Here is a 19,985-nt window from a genome sequence, read left to right as displayed (position 1 = left end):
GCCTTGCTAGTAACTGGGATTACATGGGTGTGCCACCACGCCTGGCTAATTTTGTATTTTTAGTAGAGATGGGGTTTCGCCACATTGGCCAGGCTGGTCTCAAACTTCTGACCTCAGGTGATCTGCCCACCTTGGCCTCCCAAAGTGCTGGGATTACAGGCATGAGCCACTGTGCCTGGCCAAAGCTTTATTTTTTCGAGAGCAGTTTTAGATTCAGAGCAAAACTGAGAGGAAGGTATAGAAATATCCCATATACCCGCCTGCCCCCACACATGCATAACCTCCTTCCTTAGCAGCATCCTCTACCAGAGTGGCACATTTGTCACAACTGATGAATCTGTATTGACACATCATAATGATATAGTTTCCATGTGGAAGAATTCTTGTAAGTTAGTTTTAGATCTTGCTCTTCAGAGTAGCCTCCATTGCCTTGTGGCATATTATTTTTTTCATAGGCATCAGGTTATTTTTTTTCCATTAATTCTTCCTCATAGTAGGAGGTATCTCTAGAGCTAGTGTAGTCAAAGGCAGGAATGTGTAGGTTGCTTTTGGCTCCACTCCCTGTCCATATGGAGGAATTCCTTTTTCTGAGCTGTAGTTTCAAATGTAGCACCTGTTGGGCAAATAGCTCAGGCCAGTGTGCAAGGCTGACATGTGACCTTCCTTTACTTCCTCTGTTTCAAACTACTCTCCAGGCCTGGCTCAGTGGCTAAAGCCTATAATCCCAGCACTTTGGGAGGCTGTGGTGGGAGGATCGCCTGAGGCCAGGAGTTCTAGATGAGCCTGAGCAATATAGCAATAGCAAGATCCCATTTCTACAAAAAACTTTTAACAATAGCCAGGCGTGGTGGTACGTACCTGTAGTCTCAGGTACTTGGGAGGCTGAGGCAGGAGGATCACTTGAACCCAGGAGTTCAAGGTTGCAGCGAGCTGTGATTGTGCCATTGCACTCCAGCCCGGGTGACAGAGGGAGATCCTATCTCAAAAACAACATGAAACACAACAAAAACACAAAAACTACTCTCTCCTGCAATGCTCTGCTGCCAAGGTTCTTCCCCTCCCCATCCTTGTCAGCCATGCCTTGGGGCATGTACTTCCCAGGATGCTGCACTGCAGGACTCCCCTACTGTCTGCTTATCTTATTTGGGAGCTACAAGCTTTGGAACTGGATTTGAAAGATGCGGATGAGGAATCATATAGAGTGTGTCTTGAAAAGTAGCGTGTGTAAAACAGAGAGACAGCTCCTGATCTTAGTTGGTACAAGCCCAGAGTCTGATCCAGCGCGAGCCTCTCTTCTTTGTTCGGGTGGGCAGAGGTATTCTTTCTTTGAGATCTTTCATGAGGGAAAGCACAGGAGACCGGTCTTTCTGAGGCTGACTCTGTGTACCTTAGAGCTGCTGAACCTCTCCTCCTAGATTCAGATAATAGATTGTGTATCAGTCTAGGTGATGTTCAGTATTTCCCCTTTTTTGTGTGTGTGCATTTTTATATTTATTCAGTGTGAAGTTAGGAGAGCCTGTGTCAGGGACTACCAGCCATGTGTCATCTTCTTTTGTGTATTGGAATTCTATAAATATTTCTTTCCCATTCCGGCTTACATTTTTGTAGTCTGATGGCTGCACCTTTAAAATCTATCATTGGTTTGTTGTTTTTGTCTCCTGAAGTTTTTTTTTTTTCTCTTGTGCAAACTCATCATGTTTACGTCTCAATAATCCAGGTGATAAATTATGCAATTTATCTCTTGGCAAATGTCTTTCAGGGATAAACTAAAGTTTTTGCTGCAATCTCCTTGGCACTTCATATGTAGATGATATACCTTGACTAATATACAAATCACCTGAAGTAGTTACCCACTAGGAAGGGAGGGGTTCCAGCAGTTATTTATATGACAGACTCAGTTCTCTCTGGTGTAACTGCTAAGACAAAACACATGACCTGCCTTTGGAAACATGAAGGAACCGTGTGTCTTCGCTGCCCTTGCTTTAGCAGCCTTTGCTTGGTCAACTTCTGGTGAGTTTCACATCTCAGCACTGTGCTCAGCTTTTATGTTGGCTATATAAAAAATTAGATTGCTGCCGGGCGCGGTGGCTCAAGCCTGTAATCCCAGCACTTTGGGAGGCCGAGACGGGCGGATCACGAGGTCAGGAGATCGAGACCATCCTGGCTAACACCGTGAAACCCCGTCTCTACTAAAAATACAAAAAACTAGCCGGGCGAGGTGGCGGGCGCCTGTAGTCCCAGCTACTCCGGAGGCTGAGGCAGGAGAATGGCCTAAACCCGGGAGGCGGAGCTTGCAGTGAGCTGAGATCCGGCCACTGCACTCCAGCCCGGGCTACAGAGCAAGACTCCGTCTCAAAAAAAAAAAAAAAAAAATTAGATTGCTAAACATAGAAGAAAATGTTGAGGACATATTTATTACTCAGTGGATAAAATTGCAGGCTCTGGAGTCAGACTGCCTGGATTTAATCTTGAATTCCATTTGTTTTTATTAAACAAATTGAAATGCTTTCTGGAACAAGGCAAGTTAAAAATAAAAAGGGGGAAATTAACTTTTGTATGTTCTGTATCTGGTCACCATCATGAGCTTTTTGTTGTTGTTTTTAAAGACATCTAATAGTTTCTGAGAGAGAGTGAGTACTCATTGAAAGCATAGACTTCGGAGTAAGACAAATATGGGTTCAAATCCGGTGCCTGCCACTTACATCTGTCATTTTGGGCACATCACTTCAGTTCTCTGAAACAGTTTTGTCACCTCTTGCTTTCCTTGTGTAATTATTGTGAGGAATAAGAGTGATAGTACATCATATTGTACATTTGATGCAGGAAGCCCCTATAACTATTGGTTGCTGTAGTTATTATTAATTACCTTGGATTTTCTACATGGTAAAACTTCTTGTCTGCAAATAATAATATCTTTGAAGGATTATTTCTGGCATATATCTTAATACACTGACTTGAACTTCCACGAGTTCTTTAAAACTATTTTATTTTAATTATCCTTATTTTATTCTTAATTTTAATTAGAAAAATCTTCAGATTTTACCATAAGGTGTTAACATTTGTATAAGATGGATATTTTTTAAATCAGAGAAGTTAGATTGGTATCTACTTTTTTTAGTGTAATAAACTTGTTACATTTTAAATATGTTAAATGGGTAATGTTCTCTTTCTGTGCTCTTTCTTCCTTTCTTCTTTCCTTTCTTTCTTTCTTTTTTTTTTTTTTTTTTATTGAGATGGAGTCCGTTCTGTTGCCCAGGCTGGATGCAGTGGCGTTTTCTTGGCTCACTGCAACCTGAGCCGTCTGGGTTCAAGCGATTCTCCTGCCTCAGCCTCTTGAGTAGCTGGGATTACAGGCTCGCGCCACCATGCCCGGCTAATTTTATTTTTATTTTTTTATTTTTAGTAGGGACAGGGTTTCACTGTGTTAGCCAGGATGGTCTCAACCTCCTAACCTTGTGATCCACCTGCCTTGACCTCCCAAAAGTGCTGAGATTACAGGCATGAGCCACCACACCCGGCCTTTTTCTATGCTCTCTTCTTTGAAGGTTTGAAATACCTACTAAGTCATTTGGGTCTCTTCTGAAGTTATTTCTTTCAGAACCTTTATTTTATTCAATTATAGGCTTTTTAAAACATAAAAAAACCAAAATTATCCATTTGAAGTTTCAAAACCTATTTAAGAGTTGACATGTAGTATTTCACTTACACAGTTTTTTAAAGTTTTCAAACTGTTTTATCTCTTTCCTTTGTTTTTTTATTTTTTCTTTTGAGAAAAAGTCTCACTCTGTCACCCAGGCTGGAGTGCAGTGGTGCTATCTTGACTCACTGCAACCCCCACCTCCCAGGTTCAAGGAATTCTCGTGCCTCAGCCTCCTGAGTAGCTGGGATTACAGGCACCCGCCACCATGCCCAGCTAATTTTTGTATTTTTAGTAGAGACGGGGTTTCACCATGTTGGTCAGGCTGTTCTCAAACTCCTGACCTCAGGTGATCCACCCACTTCAGCCTCCCAAAGTGCTAGGATTACAGGTGTGAGCCTCTGCACCTGGCCTCTTTCCTCTGTTTTAAAAATTATTTTTCTTTTTTCTTGATCAGTTGCTTATTTTATAGTATCTTATTTTTTTTTCTCAAAAGCACCAGATTTTAAATTTTATTTCATGTTTAATTCTACAGGTTTTCTCTTTTCTGATTCATTATCCTTTTAAAAACAACTTGAGATATAACTTACATACACCAAAAAATTCACCATTTTAGGCCGGGCACGGTGGCTCATGCCTGTATCCTAGCACTTTGGGAGGCTGAGGCAGGCGGATTGTCTGAGCTCAGGAGTTCAGCCTGGGCAACAGGCGAAATCCTGTCTCTACTAAAAATACAAAAAATTAGCTGGGTGTGGTGGTGCACGTCTGTAATTCCAGTTACTCGGGAGGCTGAGGCAGGAGAATCACTTGAGCCTGGGAGGTGGAGGTTGCAGTGAGCCAAAATCATGTCACTGCACTCCAGATGGGGCGACAGAGTGAAGCTCTGTTTAAAAAAAAAAAAAAAAAAAATTCACCATTTGAAAGTGTCTAATGATTTTTAGCATCTTCCCAGAATTGTGCAATCATCTGATACCTCACTTTTTTTACTTTTGCTTTATTGTTTTCTCCTTTCTTTGAGGTCGGTTTTGTTCCTGTTCTTACTTGTTGGGCTAATACTTTATTGTTATTTCTTTTAAAATAATGAAATAAAGTTTGTGCATTTATCCCCTTAACATAGTTTTGGCTACAGCCAATCAATTTTGTTATATACTTTACTCAATTTTGATAGCATTTTAAATTAGTCTGTATAGAAAAACTTAGTATGGGCAGGATGTAGGGGCTCACACCTGTAATCCTAACACTGTGGGAGATAGAGGCGGGATGATCACTTGAGGACAGGAGTTCAAGACCAGCCTGGGCAACATAGCGAGACCCTATCGCTACAAATAGAAAAAATTTAAAACATTAAAAATTAAAAACATTTTTGAAAAGAAAAGCTTAATACAGAAGTATAAAAAAGTATAGAACAGGCCAGGTGCAGTGGCTCACACCTGTAATCCCAGCACTTTGGGAGGCTGAGGTGAGCGAATCGCCTGAGGTCGGGAGTTTGAGACCAGCCTGGTCAACACGGTGAAACCCTGTCTCAAATAAAAATACAAAATTAGTTGGGTACAGTGGTATGTGCCTGTAATCCCAGCTACTTGGGAGGCTGAGGCACCAGAATCGCTTGACCCTGGGAGGTGGAGATTGCAGTGGGCTGAGATCACGCCACTGCACTCCAGCCTGGGTGACACAGCAAGACTCTGTCTCAAAAAAAAAAAAAAAAAAGTATAGAACAGCTCAAAGAAAAAAATTTAAAGTACCTGTAATCCAATTATAAGTACATTTATATTTTGGCTTATTTCCTTTCAACCACTGTTTTTTTTTTTTTTTTTTTTTTTTTTTTGCACCTATAACTTAAAATGTATACCCAGAAATAAATATTTTACCAGTAGGTTCATAGTGTGTTTTTTTTTTTTTTGAAAGAAGCTTTATTTATATTATGTTTAATTGCATAGATTTTCATTTAATTTAACATTACTTAATTATTGTGAATGTTCTCCATGTCTTCAAAAACAACTTTTTGAGGCTGGGTGCAGTAGCTCATGTCTGTAATCCCAGTCATGGGTGGCTGAAGCGGGTGGATCACTTGAATCTAGGAGTTCGAGACCAGCCTGGCCAACATGGTGAAACCCTATCTCTATAAAAAATACAAAAAATTAGCTGGGCATAGTGGCACATGCCTGTGGTCCCAGCTACTCAGGAAGCTTGAACTCAGGAAGTTGAGGCTGTAGTGAACCTTGATTGTACCACTGCACTTCAGCCTGGGTGACAGAGTAAGCCCCTGTCTCAAAAAACAATAAATAAATAAATAGATAAATATTGGAGTTCATAGCTCAATTTTAAAATTGGCTTCTAAATAATAATACCTTATATGAATAGTAATGTGTCCCATTCACTTACACTGGTGTACACTTGGAAAATAACTGGGAAGTGGCCTTGCTCAAATAAGCACTGCAAAGGTTAGAAAGTATTAGGTGTTATTGTTGAAGCATGGGGAATACCTTTTTCAAATTTAACTGGTGAAGATGAACTACTGGCCAATTTTATGTTTTCAAATTGTAGAATAAATATGTACGTGTGTATGTATTTACATATTCAGCCTTATATTGTTTAGTTCAGTATCTATTCAAAAACTATCTTAACTAAAATATTCTTACATTCTATCCCAGTTCTTAAGTAGAACCCATCACTTCTCGACTTAATTTTATGTATGTATGCATGTATATGCATTTGCATATTGTCTGTCTACCCTAGTCAGTTTTCTTGTATGTCTGTGTCTGGCTTGGTGTCATGGTAAACTGGCCTCACGTAATTAATTAGAAAGTGTTCCCTCCTCTTGCATTTTTTTTTGGAAGAGTTTTGAAGGTTCGGCAGGCATATAAAAATAGATACTGTATGATTGATTCCATTTATTTGACGATAAACATGAGACAAAACTAATATATGGTGTTAGCAATTAGGAGGGGTTGTGGAGTGGGCTTCTGGGATACCTGTAATGTCCTCTTTCTTGACCTAGGTGGTGATGACACGATGTTTTCACTTTCTTACATAAATTTTGGTCTGGATACACCTGATCACTGTTTCTGAATGTATGTTACACATTAATAAAAAGCAGCGCCATGCTAAGGGCAAGGCAGGAGAAGTGGATAGCCGCCAGTGCAGGCAATAAAGGGGTACACTGTAGTAAATTTTAAAACAATAATAAAACAGGCTAAAGAAATTCTTTAAGGCTTTCATCTCTAATATATGTTTGTACTTTAACTTATAAAAGGAGAAGGGTTTTTTTTTAAATTTGTGGAAACATCATAATGAAAGGCAATTTATATTCAGTATACTTTATGAATTAATAGCTTACTTTGTACTATGGAGTATCTTTATGCTGTCAATTAGATTTCATTTAATAACCTTTGGGGAATTGTATTAGACAAGATGGCTGTGTATAATTTGAGTTGAGAAACAGATTCACCTTCAGCCTAGAGCACAGATTGGCCTTGGAGTTAATTTAATTAATGAATTGTTCTTACCTGTTTCTGGGGGCAACTACTTAGCTGCCCCTGTGTGATTCTAGGATGATAAATAAAGGAATAGAGAGGCTGGGCATGGTGGCTCACGTCTGCAATCCCAGCACTTTGTGAGGCCAAGGTGGGCAGATCACCTGAGATCAGGAGTTTGAGACCAACCTGGCCAACATGGTGAAATCCTGTCTCTACTAAAAATTCAAAAGTTAGCCGGGCATGGTGGTGGGCACCTGTAGTCTCAGCTACTTGGGAGGCTGAAGCAGGAGAATCGCTTGAACCAGGAGACGGAGGTTGCAGTGAGCCGAGATCAAGTCACTGCACTCCAGCCTGGGTGACAAAGCGAGATTTTGAGACAAATCTCAAAAATAAATAAATAAATAAATAAATAAATAAATAAATAAATACACAAACCGTGACAGTATTGGGGGGCAGCATCATGATACAGGAGCAAAGCAGTCCTATGAACTGCTGTCTTCTCCCCTGGCTTAACATCATATGTTAAGTTGTTATAGCCAGTGGGTTAAGTGAATGCAAGTTTTAAAATGTTGCAGGCAACCTTCATTCCCGTGACCTAGTGTTTCCAGAGAAGGCAGCCTGTTAGTCAGGGGGCTAATAGTTTAACCTCCCTTTTCATCTATTGGGAGGATCAATCTGAATAAGGGAGATGGGGAGAACTTGAGGTTGTATGTCAGACCCTTCTGAGCATTCTCTTTTTGAGCAGGCTGTCCTCAGTTTTCTACATGATCTGTACTTAACAGAGCATTTCTAACCTGTGATGGGAGGATGCAGGATCAATCCATGGGTGAAAGGACTATGTGAATAGATTGAATATAGAGGTAGAGTGATTAGAAAGCACACTTGGGTGTTGATTCAAGCTACAGTCTCCAGTATAGCTCCACTAATTCCACAGCTGATATTTTGATTTCCATCTTTGATTCCAGTGTCATTTTGTTCTCATTTGGTTTTAGAACTCAGAGAAATTGACAAAGGAGTGATTGATTATCATCCCTAATACTCCAGTAGTTGTGTTTAGGTCTGTTTATTTTATTTATATTTTTGAGACAGGGTCTCCCTCTGTCACCCAGGCTGGAGTGCAGTGGCGTGATCTCGGCTCACTGCAGCCTCCACCTCCCAGGCTCAAGTGATCCTCTCACCTCAGCCTCCCAAGTAGCTGGGACTACAGACACCAACCACCACGCCCAGCTAATTTTTGTATTGTTTGTAGAGACAGGGTTTCTCCATGTTGCCCAGGCTGGTCTTGAACTCCTGGGCTCAAGTGATCCGCTCGCCTTCGCCTCCCAAAGTGCTGGAATTACACGCATGAGCCACCACGCCCAGCCTTGGCCTCACAAAGTGCTCAGATATAGAAGGTCTGTTTATAATGAATATTTATAGTTTAGTAGTATTTTTAACCTAATCTGAAAGTTAGCCTTTTATTTGGAGAGTACAAACTATTTACATTTATAGTCACAATTGATGTGTGTTTGACTGTTATTCTGTCAATATGATTTATGCTTTTACATGCCACTTAATGCATTTAAAGTCATTTTGGTCAAATAGGTCTAATTGGTGGCAAGTCTGTCCTGCTGATTAATTAATTCTGTGTGTGGTCCTTCACTGCCAAGCATTAAGGTCATTTGCTTGAATAACATCTTATAGGTGCTGTTCCAGAATTCAAAGAAGAGAAACCGCAGCCGCAACCAAAACCACGTTCTGGAGCTGTGGAAAAAACATTTAGAATTGTTAAGGATTCTCTCAGTGATGATATTGTTAAAGCCACTCAAGCAATCTATCTGTTTGAACTCTCCGGTAAGGACTGCATCTGGTAATCTGAAGTTTTTATGAAACAAAACGGGGTGTTTCCTTTGGAAGAAAATCAGCCTCCAACAGTGATGCCCTGGATAGTTGGCTGCATTCAAGACCCTTACTCTTGAATATAGACATTCAAGAACAGCACCTATAACTATTAATTTGTTTTTGTTGTTGTCTCTTTGAGATGGAGTCTTTGTCACCCAGGTTGGAGAGCAATGGCGTGATCATGGCTCACTTCAGCCTCGACCTACTGGGCTCAAGTGATCCTCCGACTTCAGCCTCCCAATGATTTTTATTTCTAGATTAAGATCAGTGCGTACGGACACATGTAAAGTAAATTTTATTACAAATATTCCCAGTGTTATATAACTCTGGCATATTTGAGAGAAAATCCTGCTTAGAAGGGCATATGGATCATGACAGGTAATATGATACAGTAATTTATCAACTATAGGCACCTTGCCACTTTTATCTTTGACATTAACAGGTCAGTCTGAAAGCAGTCAGCTTTTTTTACATTTCTGTTTTTTAAAATTTTTTTTTTTTTTTGAGACGGAGTCTCGCTTTGTTGCCCAGGCTGGAGTGCAGTGGTGTGATCTGGGCTCACTGCAACCTCTGCCTCCTGGGTTCAAGCGATTCTCCTGCTTCTCAGCCTTCCAAGTAGCTGGGATTAAAGGCACCCACCATCACACATGGCTATTTTTTGTATTTTTAGTAGAGGTGGGGTTTTGCCATGTTGCCCAGGCTGGTCTCAAACTCCTAGCCTCAAGCGATCCTCCTGCCTCAGCCTCCTCCCAAAGTGCTGAGATTGCACGTGTGAGCCATTGTGCCTGGATGATAGTTAGCTTTTAAAAACCAATTAATATTGTTCTTCTCCATATAAAATTTACTCATGTTAATAATAGTTTAAGAACTAGCTGCCAGGGATGGTGGCATGCAGCTGTAATTGCAGCTACTCAGGAGGCTGAGGCTGGAGGATCACTTGAGCCCAAGAGTTCAAGACTGTAGTACACTGTGATCGCATCTGTGAATAACCACTGCACTCCAGCCTGGACCACACAGTGAGATGCATCTCAAACAAATAAAAGTAAGAAACAGATAAAATTTATGTTACAAAAAAGCTACCTCAGCCCCATTATACACAAACGTTTTTATTCTTCGTCCTCTCTGCTTTATCTTAATCCATCCTGCCTTCCTGTTCTTACTTCCTTGCCATCCTTGGGATCCATCATCCATGGCTTTAGTCACTCTCTTGCTTGTGTCCTAAACTTGCTGGACCCTTTGTGCTTGTGCCATCACCTGACAAAGGACTAGTCCTGGCTGAATCAAACTCTCTGGCTGCTCCACAGTTGCATCCAGGCTGCTAAGTTTTGAGGGAGGAAAGGAAAAAAAAATCACACCGCCTGGGTGGATCTGTACCAGCAGAAATTGACTATTGCCCCACTTCAGCTGAGGTTTAAGCAACACTTCAGAATTCCGTATTTTCATGGTCAGCTTACTGCTGCATTTTCCACAGTGACTATTTCAAACTTTCTCAGTGTTCCTGAAATCTCCCATATTTCCCCTCACCTCTTCCCTGCCAGTGTCAGCAGATAATTCCACTTGCTCTTTGACAGAGGTAGTAGAAGACTGCAGACATAAATTCCTTCAGCTTCCTGCCATCAGATATCAAATCAACCATGATAGGCATCATCCTCGCCTCCTTCCCTCTTAGTAGAATGGAGCTCAGCTCTCCATCAGTGCATCTCCAGCTCTAATGTCTATACCAAGTACCTGGGATCTTCCTAAAATGCAAAATGATGATTCAGTAGGTCTGGAGTGGAGTCTGAGATTCTGCATTTCTGACAGGTAATGACAGTATTGCAGTCCATGGATCATACTTGGAAGCAAAGTTCTAGATCCCATTTTCCCTGGCCTTCTCAAGAATTTTGTGCTGTTAATTGTACCTTGTCCTCAATCTGTTCATCTTGCAGCCTCCTTCCCAGTGGTATTTTAATGTTCTCAATTCTTTTCTAACTTTAAAATGGAACCCAATGACAATAACAAACCACACGCCCCATCTGTTTTCTCCTTTTCAGAGCCAGACTGATGTTCATCTACAACTTACTCCCCTGAACACACCCTGCTGATACCATTTGTTTCCATTTCACAGAATTGGTTTTCACCAAGGTCCTTGATGACTTCCATGTCACCAGTGGGCATGTGTCATTCCTCCCTTGTGACCACACTGCAGCATTTGATATTGCTGACCACACTTTCCTTGTGGAAATGCTCCTTCCCCGGTCCTTCATTGTAACCTCCTTGCTTTCCTTCCCTGCCTGTGATCATAGCTTGTCAGTCTCCCTTGCTGGCTGCTTCTCCTCTGTCCTTCCCTTAAGCAGTGTTCTTCACGTCACTGTCTCAGCACTCTTGACACTCTACTTCTGACACTTTCTCTAGGAAACCCCAACCATTCACGTGGCTTCAGTGACCATATGAACCGATTGATTATGTGTCCCTGTTTCTAGCTTAGCCAGACTTCATCTGACATTTTTAGTTAACTATCACAAAGATGTCTCAGCCTGAAAATGTCCAAAACAACCATTCCCAGGACCTGCCTTTGCAACCACCCATTAAATCTGCTGAGTGTCTGGCTTACTGTGTCTCTTGGGCACTGTCAATCCACACCCTCTCTCTGCATGCTTCCTTGCCATGCCTCGAAAAATTAAGGAAATTCCTGGGTGGCTCATGCCTATTATCCCAGCACTTCGGGAGGCTGAGGTGGGCAGATCACCAGAGGTCAAGACCAGCTTGGCCGGCATGGCAAAACCTCATCTCTACTAAAAAATATAAAAATTAGCCGGGCTTGGTGGTGTGCGCCTGTAGTCCCAGCTACTTGGGAGGAGGCTGAGGCAGGAGAATTGCTTGAACCCTGGAGACGGAGGTTGCAGTGAGCCCAGATTGCATCACTGCACTCCAGCCTGGGCAACAGAGCGAGACTCTGACTCAAAAAACGAAAGAAAGGAAAAAGAAAAATGGAGGAAATCAAGCACTTTCTGCTCAGATCCAGGCAAGTGGATGCCATATCTGTCAAGATCAAGAAAAATAAAGTTCACAGCAGCAGGATTATACTTTGGTTGTCACAGACAAAGAGAAGGCAGAGAAACTGAAGCAGTCCCTGCCCCCTGGTTTGACAGTGAAGGAGCTGAGATGAACCAGACATACTGGTTTGAGCTGTATTACAATTTTAAACGATGCCTGTAATCCCAGCACTCTGGGAGGCCGATCACTTGAGCTCAGGAGTTTGAGACCAGGCTGGGTAACATAGGGAGACCCTGTCTCTACAAAAATAAAAATAAAAAATTAGCTGGACATGGTGATGTATGCCTGTAGTCCCAGATACTTGGGAGACTGAGACAGGAAGGCTGCTTAAGCCCAGAAGGTCGAGGCTGCAGTGAGCGGTGATCATGCCACTTCCCTCTAGCCTGGGCAACACAGCAAGACCTGTCTTAAAAAATTAAAAATAAAGCAATCTGTTGTTCTTCAGTAGTCTTCTCCCACTTAAAAAACAAATCCACCCAAGCCAAGAACTAGCAGATCATTCCTATGTACCCTCCCCACCTTTTCCTCTTCATATGCAGTTACCTAGTCTTATGGTTCTGCCTTGAAATTCTCTCTCAAATGTACCCACTTTTCTCCATGCCTCTGCCACGCTCCCAGTCCAGGCATGCACCCTCAAGCTCCTGAACTATCCCAACACCATCCTTAGTAGCCCTCTCCATTCTTTTGATTTCTCTCCATGTATTATCTACACTGCAGGTAGGGCCATACGCAAACCTTACCATATGACACATCCTGTAGGATGAAGTCATTCAATCTTTTACATGACTGGCTGTGCTCAGACCTAGACTGCCTCACAAGCTCATCCAACACCCATCTACCTTCTAGTGCCACTGTGTTTTTTTCAGTTCCTCACACATGCTGCACTCTTGATTCTGGCTTTTCTGCATATGCTGTTCTCATTGCCTGAAATACTTTCCCTCTACCATGTCCATCCAGCTAATTCTTACTTAACTTTCAAATCTCAGCTTCAACTGAGCTTTCCTGACCCTTTTTGAAAATTTAATTTTGCATTGCAGTAAAAGATACATAAAATTGTAACCACTTCTTTTGTTCTTTTTTTTTCTTTTGAGATGGAGTTTCACTCTTGTTGCCCAAGCTGGAGTGCAATGGCGTGATCTTGGCTTACTGCAACCTCTGCCTCCCGGGTTCAAACGATTTTCTTGCCTCAGCCTCCCAAGTAGCTGGGATTACAGGTGCTCCCCACCACACCTGGCTAATTTTTTGTATTGTTAGTAGAAACAGGGTTTCACCATGTTGGCCAGGCTGGTCTCGAACTCCTGACCTCAGGTGATCTGCCCACTTTGGCCTCCCAAAGTGCTAGGATTACAGGTGTGAGTCACCATGCCCAGCCTATTTTAACCACTTCTAAGTGTACAGCTTAGTAGCATTAAATGCATTCACATTGTTTTATAACAGTCATCACCGGCCAGGTGCAGTGGCTCACGCCTGTAATCCCAGCACTTTGGGAGGCTGAGGTAGGCGGATCACCAGGTCAGGAGATCGAGACCATCCTGGCTAACATGGTGAAACCCCGTCTCTACAAAAAATACAAAAAATTAGCTGGGCACAGTGGCAGGCGCCTGTAGTCCCAGCTACTTGGGAGGCTGAGGCAGGAGAATGACGTGAACCCAGGAGGCGGAGCTTGCAGTGAGCCGAGATTGAGCCACTGCACTCCAGCCTGGGTGACAGAGCAAGACTCCGTCTCAAAAAAAGAAAAAAAAGGAAAGAAAACAAAACAAAACAAAAAACAATCATCAACATCTATCTCCAGAACTTTTTCATCATTCCAAGTGAAACTCTATACCCATTCAACAGTAACTCCCATTCCCCCATCCCCCAGTCCCTAGGAACCACTGTTCTACTTTCTGTCTTTATGAGTTTTCTTACTCTGGGTATTTTGACTCTTTAATATGCTCCCACATCACCCTCTACTTCCTCTTTTGTGAGTAGAACCATGTTTTTTTTTTTTTTTTTAATTGAAGAGTATTCAGAGCCTAGCAGAGTACCTGGACATGCTTAATAAATATTTGCTGAATTTGACTGATGGAGGTCTGGGGATTTTAACTTGGGAAACAGCATTTTGTAAGATTATTCTAATTGAAGTAATTATTAAATTTAAGAAGAACAGGGCTCCTATAACACTGATTTCCATATGTTTATCTCTCTAGGTGAAGATGGTGGCACGTGGTTTCTTGATCTGAAAAGCAAGGGTGGGAATGTCGGATATGGAGAGCCTTCTGATCAGGCAGATGTGGTGATGAGTATGTCTACTGATGACTTTGTAAAAATGTTTTCAGGTGAGTTTTCCAGTTTATTAGTTTACCTTATTGTTCAGCGAAAATTTAGTTCTGATATTTTGCTTTATCCCTTCCCAAATAATCAAGACTTGTAGATGTTGGCAGCAGTGGAATCTTAGTTTTGGGAAGGCTGTTCTTACTGTTGCCTCTATTGCCACTTCTCCCTCCTCTCACAGGTGGAAGGCAGATGTCAGAATCATTTTCTTCCATTACTGAGAAGCCAGTAATGTTGGGAACAGAGAGATAATTCAAAGGGACTCCTGAGTGGGCTTCAACATATTAGCTGGCCTAAGGTATTATGTTTCCAATAACACCCCAGTCACTGGAGGCACTGAACTCAGTAGCAGCAATTCACTTATCAAGAGTAAGGTCGTGCTTCCATCCTGCCAGCTGTTTGAATACGAAACACATACCAGCCCTCGGCCATGGCCTAGTAACCCTGCTTTCTGTGGAGTCCCAAACCCAGAGAACCTTTTGTGTGATTTTTCTATTCTGTCCATTTACCTCTAACTGTGCTAGAAAATTAAGGATAATTTTCTCTTTTTTACTCTTAGAAAACTACTCCAAATGATAAGTTAATTAACTCAAATTCTAAAAAACTAGAAGCAGCACTTGAAACTAAGCATAACATTCTGATCTAAAGAGTCTTTCATGGAATGAATTATAAATGTTATTCAGACTTCGTTCTGTTTTAATCTTTCTAAACAGGAACATGGTGTATTCTGTGCCCTCTAAGTCTTTCTTTCCAGTTCTAATTCAGGATGCTAATTGCCTACATTCCATCTGAGCCAATCTGTATACAGTGTACTAATGATCAACATTTCTTCAACTTTTCCCTTTTTTTAAAGTGGTGTTAAATGTTCATATGAAAATTAGAAAAGATAGGCCAGGCATGGTGGCTCATGCCTGTAATCCCAACACTTTGGGAGGCCAAGGTGGGAGGATCACTTGCGCCCAGGAGTTTGAGACCAGCGTGGGCAACATGGGGAAACCATGTCTCTACAGAAAATACAAAAATTGGTTGGGTGTGCTGGTGTGCACCTGTAGTCCCCAGCTACTCCAGTGGTTAAGGTAGGAGGATTGCCTGAGCCCAGGAGGTGGAGGCTGCAGTAAGTTGAGATAAGACCACTGCACTCCAGCCTGGGCGGCAGAATGAGACCCTGTCTCAAAAAAAGAGAAAGTATACCTAAGAAAAAAGAAAATAAAATTATTTTTACCATACCACTGAAAGATGACCATAATATACATATGTATGATGCTAAACCATAACCAAACCAAAATATGGTTTAGCATCTATATATGTATGTTATGCTCATCTTATTATGGTTTGCATAATTTGGTTTAGCATCATACATATGTATATTTGTGTGTGTGAGTGTATATATACATGTGTGCTTATAAAAACAGGATCATACCATTACTGCTGTTTGGCAATCTTTTTCACTTAATACACTATAACATCTTTTCAATGTTTATCAGTGGTTTTCCCTTTAAGGATTTTTTTTTTTTTTTTTGAGATGTAGTTTAGCTCTTGTTGCCCAGGCTGGAGTGCAATGGTGCAACCTTGGCTCACTGAAACCTCTGCCTCCAGGTTCAAGTGATTCTTCTGCCTCAGCCTCCAGAGTTGCTGGGATTACAGGTGCCCACCACCATGCCTGGCTAATTTTTTGTATTTTTAGTAAAGACAGGGTTTCACCATGTTGGCCAGGCTGGTCTCGAATTCCTGACCTCAGGTGATCCACCCACCTTGGCCTCCCCAAGTGCTGGCATTACAAGCGTGAGCCACCATGCCTGGCCCCTTTAATGATTTTTAATAGTTTAGTGTTTCAACAACTATCTCTCCATAGAGCTTAAACACAGTTCTTTGGACACATTTAATAAATGCTCAATGAATTGGTGAACTGGTTTCTTTTTTTTTTTTTTTTTTGAGACGGAGTCTTGCTCTGTAGCCCGGGCTGGAGTGCAGTGGCCGGATCTCAGCTCACTGCAAGCTCCGCCTCCCGGGTTTACGCCATTCTCCTGCCTCAGCCTCCGGAGTAGCTGGGACTACAGGCGCCCGCCACCTCGCCCGGCTAGTTTTTTTTTTTTTTTTTTTTGTATTTTTAGTAGAGATGGGGTTTCACCGTGTTAGCCAGGATGGTCTCGATCTCCTGACCTCGTGATCCGCCCGTCTCGGCCTCCCAAAGTGCTGGGATTACAGGCTTGAGCCACCGCGCCCGGCCTGAACTGGTTTCTTATAAGTATTGAACATGAAGACCATTTAAAATAAAAATTTATTGTCAACTTCTAAATGGAAATAACAGTAATTATGTATGATTTATTTATTATATGATTGCTATAGGTTAAGCAATACTCCCAACAGTCCTTTCCAATAAAATATGTTCTCCATTTTATACCAGTAAGTACTGAGGCTTTGATAAAATAATAAGCCCAAGGTCAGCTGATGAATGAGAAAATAGAGCTAGGATTTGAATCCAAGCTAACTCCAAAGCTTATGCTAGTCTGCCCTCCAAAGGTGAAGAAATCAAGTGACTTCTTTCTTTAATTTACATTTCACTTATGTAGCATACACTTGAAATAATAGGCTTTTTAATTGGTATCTTTCTTTGAATGTGGTCTTGAGTTCACTGGATGAGGTCAGTCAGTTATATGAATTATTTAAAAAAAACAGTTATTCTTATCAAGTATATTTTATAGGTATGGTTTAGATTGGGAGCAAGTGAGTTTGCTTGTGCTTCTTATGTCCTTTTATTTCTGTTTTTCCCATCTGCTTTCCTCTAAATGGGCACAATTTAGACTTTACATCCTAAGAATTCTCTTTGATGAAACCATAGCCATTTCTATGCCTAGTTTATATAGTGGATACATTATAAACATAAAATTTAGGCCAGGCATGGTGGCTCATGCCTGTAATCCCAGCACTTTGGGAGGCCAAGGCAGATGCATGCCTTGAGGTCAGGAGTTTGAGACCAGCCTGGCCTACAGGGCGAAACCCTGTCTCTACCAAAAATACAAAAATTAGCCGGGTGTGGTGGCACATGCCTGTAACTCCAGCTCCTTGGGAGGCTGAGGCACAAGAATAGGCTGAACCTTGGAAGCAGAGGTTGCAGTGAGCTGAGATCAAGCCACTGCACTCCAGCCTGGGTGACTGACTGACACTCTGTCTCAAAAAAAAAAAAAAAAAAAAAAAAAAAAAGCAACTAGTAACCAACTAATCGGAATCTCTCCTTTTGGCCAATAGAGGCCACTATATGGTGGAGCAGTATGATAGAAATAAAGTAAATTGAGCAGTATTACTTGAGGAGGGGTGTGTGTGTGTGTGTATAAAACATTGAGCTTACTAGCTTTTTAAAAAACCTTTTGTTAAAACAGTATTGTTGAGGTCTAATTCACATGCAATAAAATTTACCATCCTAAGTATAAATGATTTTTAATAAATTTATAGTTGCACAGCCATAACTACAGTCCAGTTATGGACTGTATGTTATGAGAACATTTCATCACACCAAAAAATTCTTCATGTCTCTTTGCAGTCAATCCTATTTCCACTCCCAACCCCCTAGCCAGCCAAATACTAATTTCCTCTCCGTCTCTATAAATTTGCTATTTCTGGACATTTTATATATATGGAATAAAACAGTGTATAGTCTTTTGCATCTAGGTCCTTTTACTTAGCATAGGCTTTTGATATTCATTCATATATATGTTGTAGCTGGTATCAATAGTTCGGTTCCTTTTTATTGCTGAATAGTATTCCATTGTATGGATATACCACATGTTGTTTATTCACTCTCCAGCTGATGGACACTTGGATTGTTTCAAGTTTTTGGCTATTATGAATATTGCTGCTATGAACATTCTCATACATGTATCAGTATGGATATTTGTTTTCATTTTTCTTGGGTAGATTTTTAAGAATGGAATTGCTAGGTCATATGGTAAGTTGACATTTAACTTTTTTTTTTTTTTTTCACTTAAAATAAAATAGAGATAGGGTCTCGCTTTGTTGCCCAGGCTGGTCTTGAACTTTTGGGCTAAAGCAATCCTCCCACCTCAGCTTTCCAAAGTCCTGGGATTACAGGTGAGAACCACTGTAAGCCAATATTTAACTTTTTAAGAACCTACCAAACTATTTGCTACAGTGCCTATACCATTTTTATAGTCCCATCAGCAGTGTATTAAGGTTTCATTTTCTCTACCTACTCACCAACACTTGTTGTCTTTTAAAAACATTTTTTTTAACTGCTCCTTGCAGAGCAGGGTCAACTCATAGGCAGTACACCCAGAGTTGGCTTGTTGTCTTTTTTATTATAGCCATTCTAGTAGGCGTGTAGTGGTATCTCATATGTTTGTTTATGTGTTTGTTTATTTTTTGAGACAGAGTCTTGCTCTGTCTCCCAGGCTGGAGTGCAGTGGCATGATCTTAGCTCGCTGCAACCTCCACCTCCTGGGTTCAAGCAATTCTCATGCCTCAGCCTCCCAAGAAGCTGGGATTACAGGCATGCACTACCACACCTAGGTAATTTTTGTATTTTTACTAGAGATGGGGTTTCACCATGTTGGCCAGGCTGCTCTCAAACTCCTGGCCTCAAGTGATCCACCCACCTCAGCCTCCCAAAGCGCTGGGATTATAGGCACGAGCCACCGTGCCTAGTGTTGTTTTAATTTGCATTTTCTTACTGATAATGATGTTAAACATATTTTCATGTGTTTAATAGCTATTTATATTGGGTGAATTGTCTATTCAGTCTTTGCTCATTTTAAAATTGAGTTGTCAGCCAGGCATGGTGGCTCATGCCTATAATTTCAACACTTTGGGGGGCCAAAGAAAGAGGATACTTGAGGCCAGGAGTATGAGACCAGCCTGAATAACATAGTGAGACCCTGCTTCTAAACACACACACACACACACACACAAAATAAAGTAAAATTGAGTCATCTTTTTAATATTGAGTTGTAAGATTCTTTATAAATTCTGGATGCATGTTCTTTATTGGATATGTGATTTGCAAATATTTTCTCCCAGTATGTGGCTTCTCTTTCCATTTTCTTAATAGTATATTTGTATTACAAAAGTTTTTTGTTTTGATCAAGTTTAATCTATGATTTTTTCCTCTTATGGTTCATGCTTTTCCCACTAAATATTTTATTCTTTTTTACTATTGTGAATGAAATTATTGTTGTTAGTTTATTCCAAATTGCCTGTTTCTGGTATATAGACCTATACTTAATTTTTGTGTTTTGATTTTGTATCATTTGAATTAATTAGTGAAGCCATTTTGTAGCTGGGATTTTTTTGTAGGAATATTTTAAATTAACAATTCAATTTCTTGTTGTATGTCAATAGCTTTTTAAAAACAGCTTTATTGAGATATAATTCATATACCATACAGTTCACCCATTTAAAGTGTATTTTATTTTTTGAGACAGAGTCTCACTCTGTCAGCCCAGCTGGAGTGCAGTGGCGCAATCTTGGCTCACTGCAACATCTGCCTCCTGGGTTCAAGCAATTCTCCTGCCTCAGTCTCGCAGGTAGCTGAGATTACAGGAGCCCACTACCATGCCTGGCTAATTTTTGTATTTTTAGTAGAGACAGAATTTCACCATGTTGGCCAGACTGGTCTCGAACTCCTGACC

The 19,985-nt window shown here is 41.0% G+C and overlaps 1 protein-coding gene and 1 pseudogene across 2 annotated transcripts in view; both read left to right on the top strand.

The window, feature by feature from the left end:
- Nucleotides 1-19,985, top strand: part of HSDL2 (hydroxysteroid dehydrogenase like 2) — an 82,210-nt gene that overhangs the window by 56,533 nt on the left and 5,692 nt on the right. Inside the window, exons 9-10 of the mRNA XM_050761024.1 lie at nt 8,797-8,946; nt 14,220-14,348. Of these exons, the coding sequence (XP_050616981.1) occupies nt 8,797-8,946; nt 14,220-14,348 (279 nt within the window). The remainder of the gene's footprint in view (nt 1-8,796; nt 8,947-14,219; nt 14,349-19,985) is intronic.
- On the top strand, nt 9,366-13,072 carry LOC126937839 (60S ribosomal protein L38-like; annotated as a pseudogene). Its single transcript, XR_007719867.1, has 2 exons — nt 9,366-9,372; nt 11,953-13,072. The product of XR_007719867.1 is annotated as a 60S ribosomal protein L38-like (transcript).

Source organism: Macaca thibetana, chromosome 15 (assembly GCF_024542745.1).
Source record: "Macaca thibetana thibetana isolate TM-01 chromosome 15, ASM2454274v1, whole genome shotgun sequence".
NCBI lineage: Eukaryota > Metazoa > Chordata > Mammalia > Primates > Cercopithecidae > Macaca > Macaca thibetana.
This window is presented reverse-complemented; position numbering and strand designations above follow the sequence as displayed.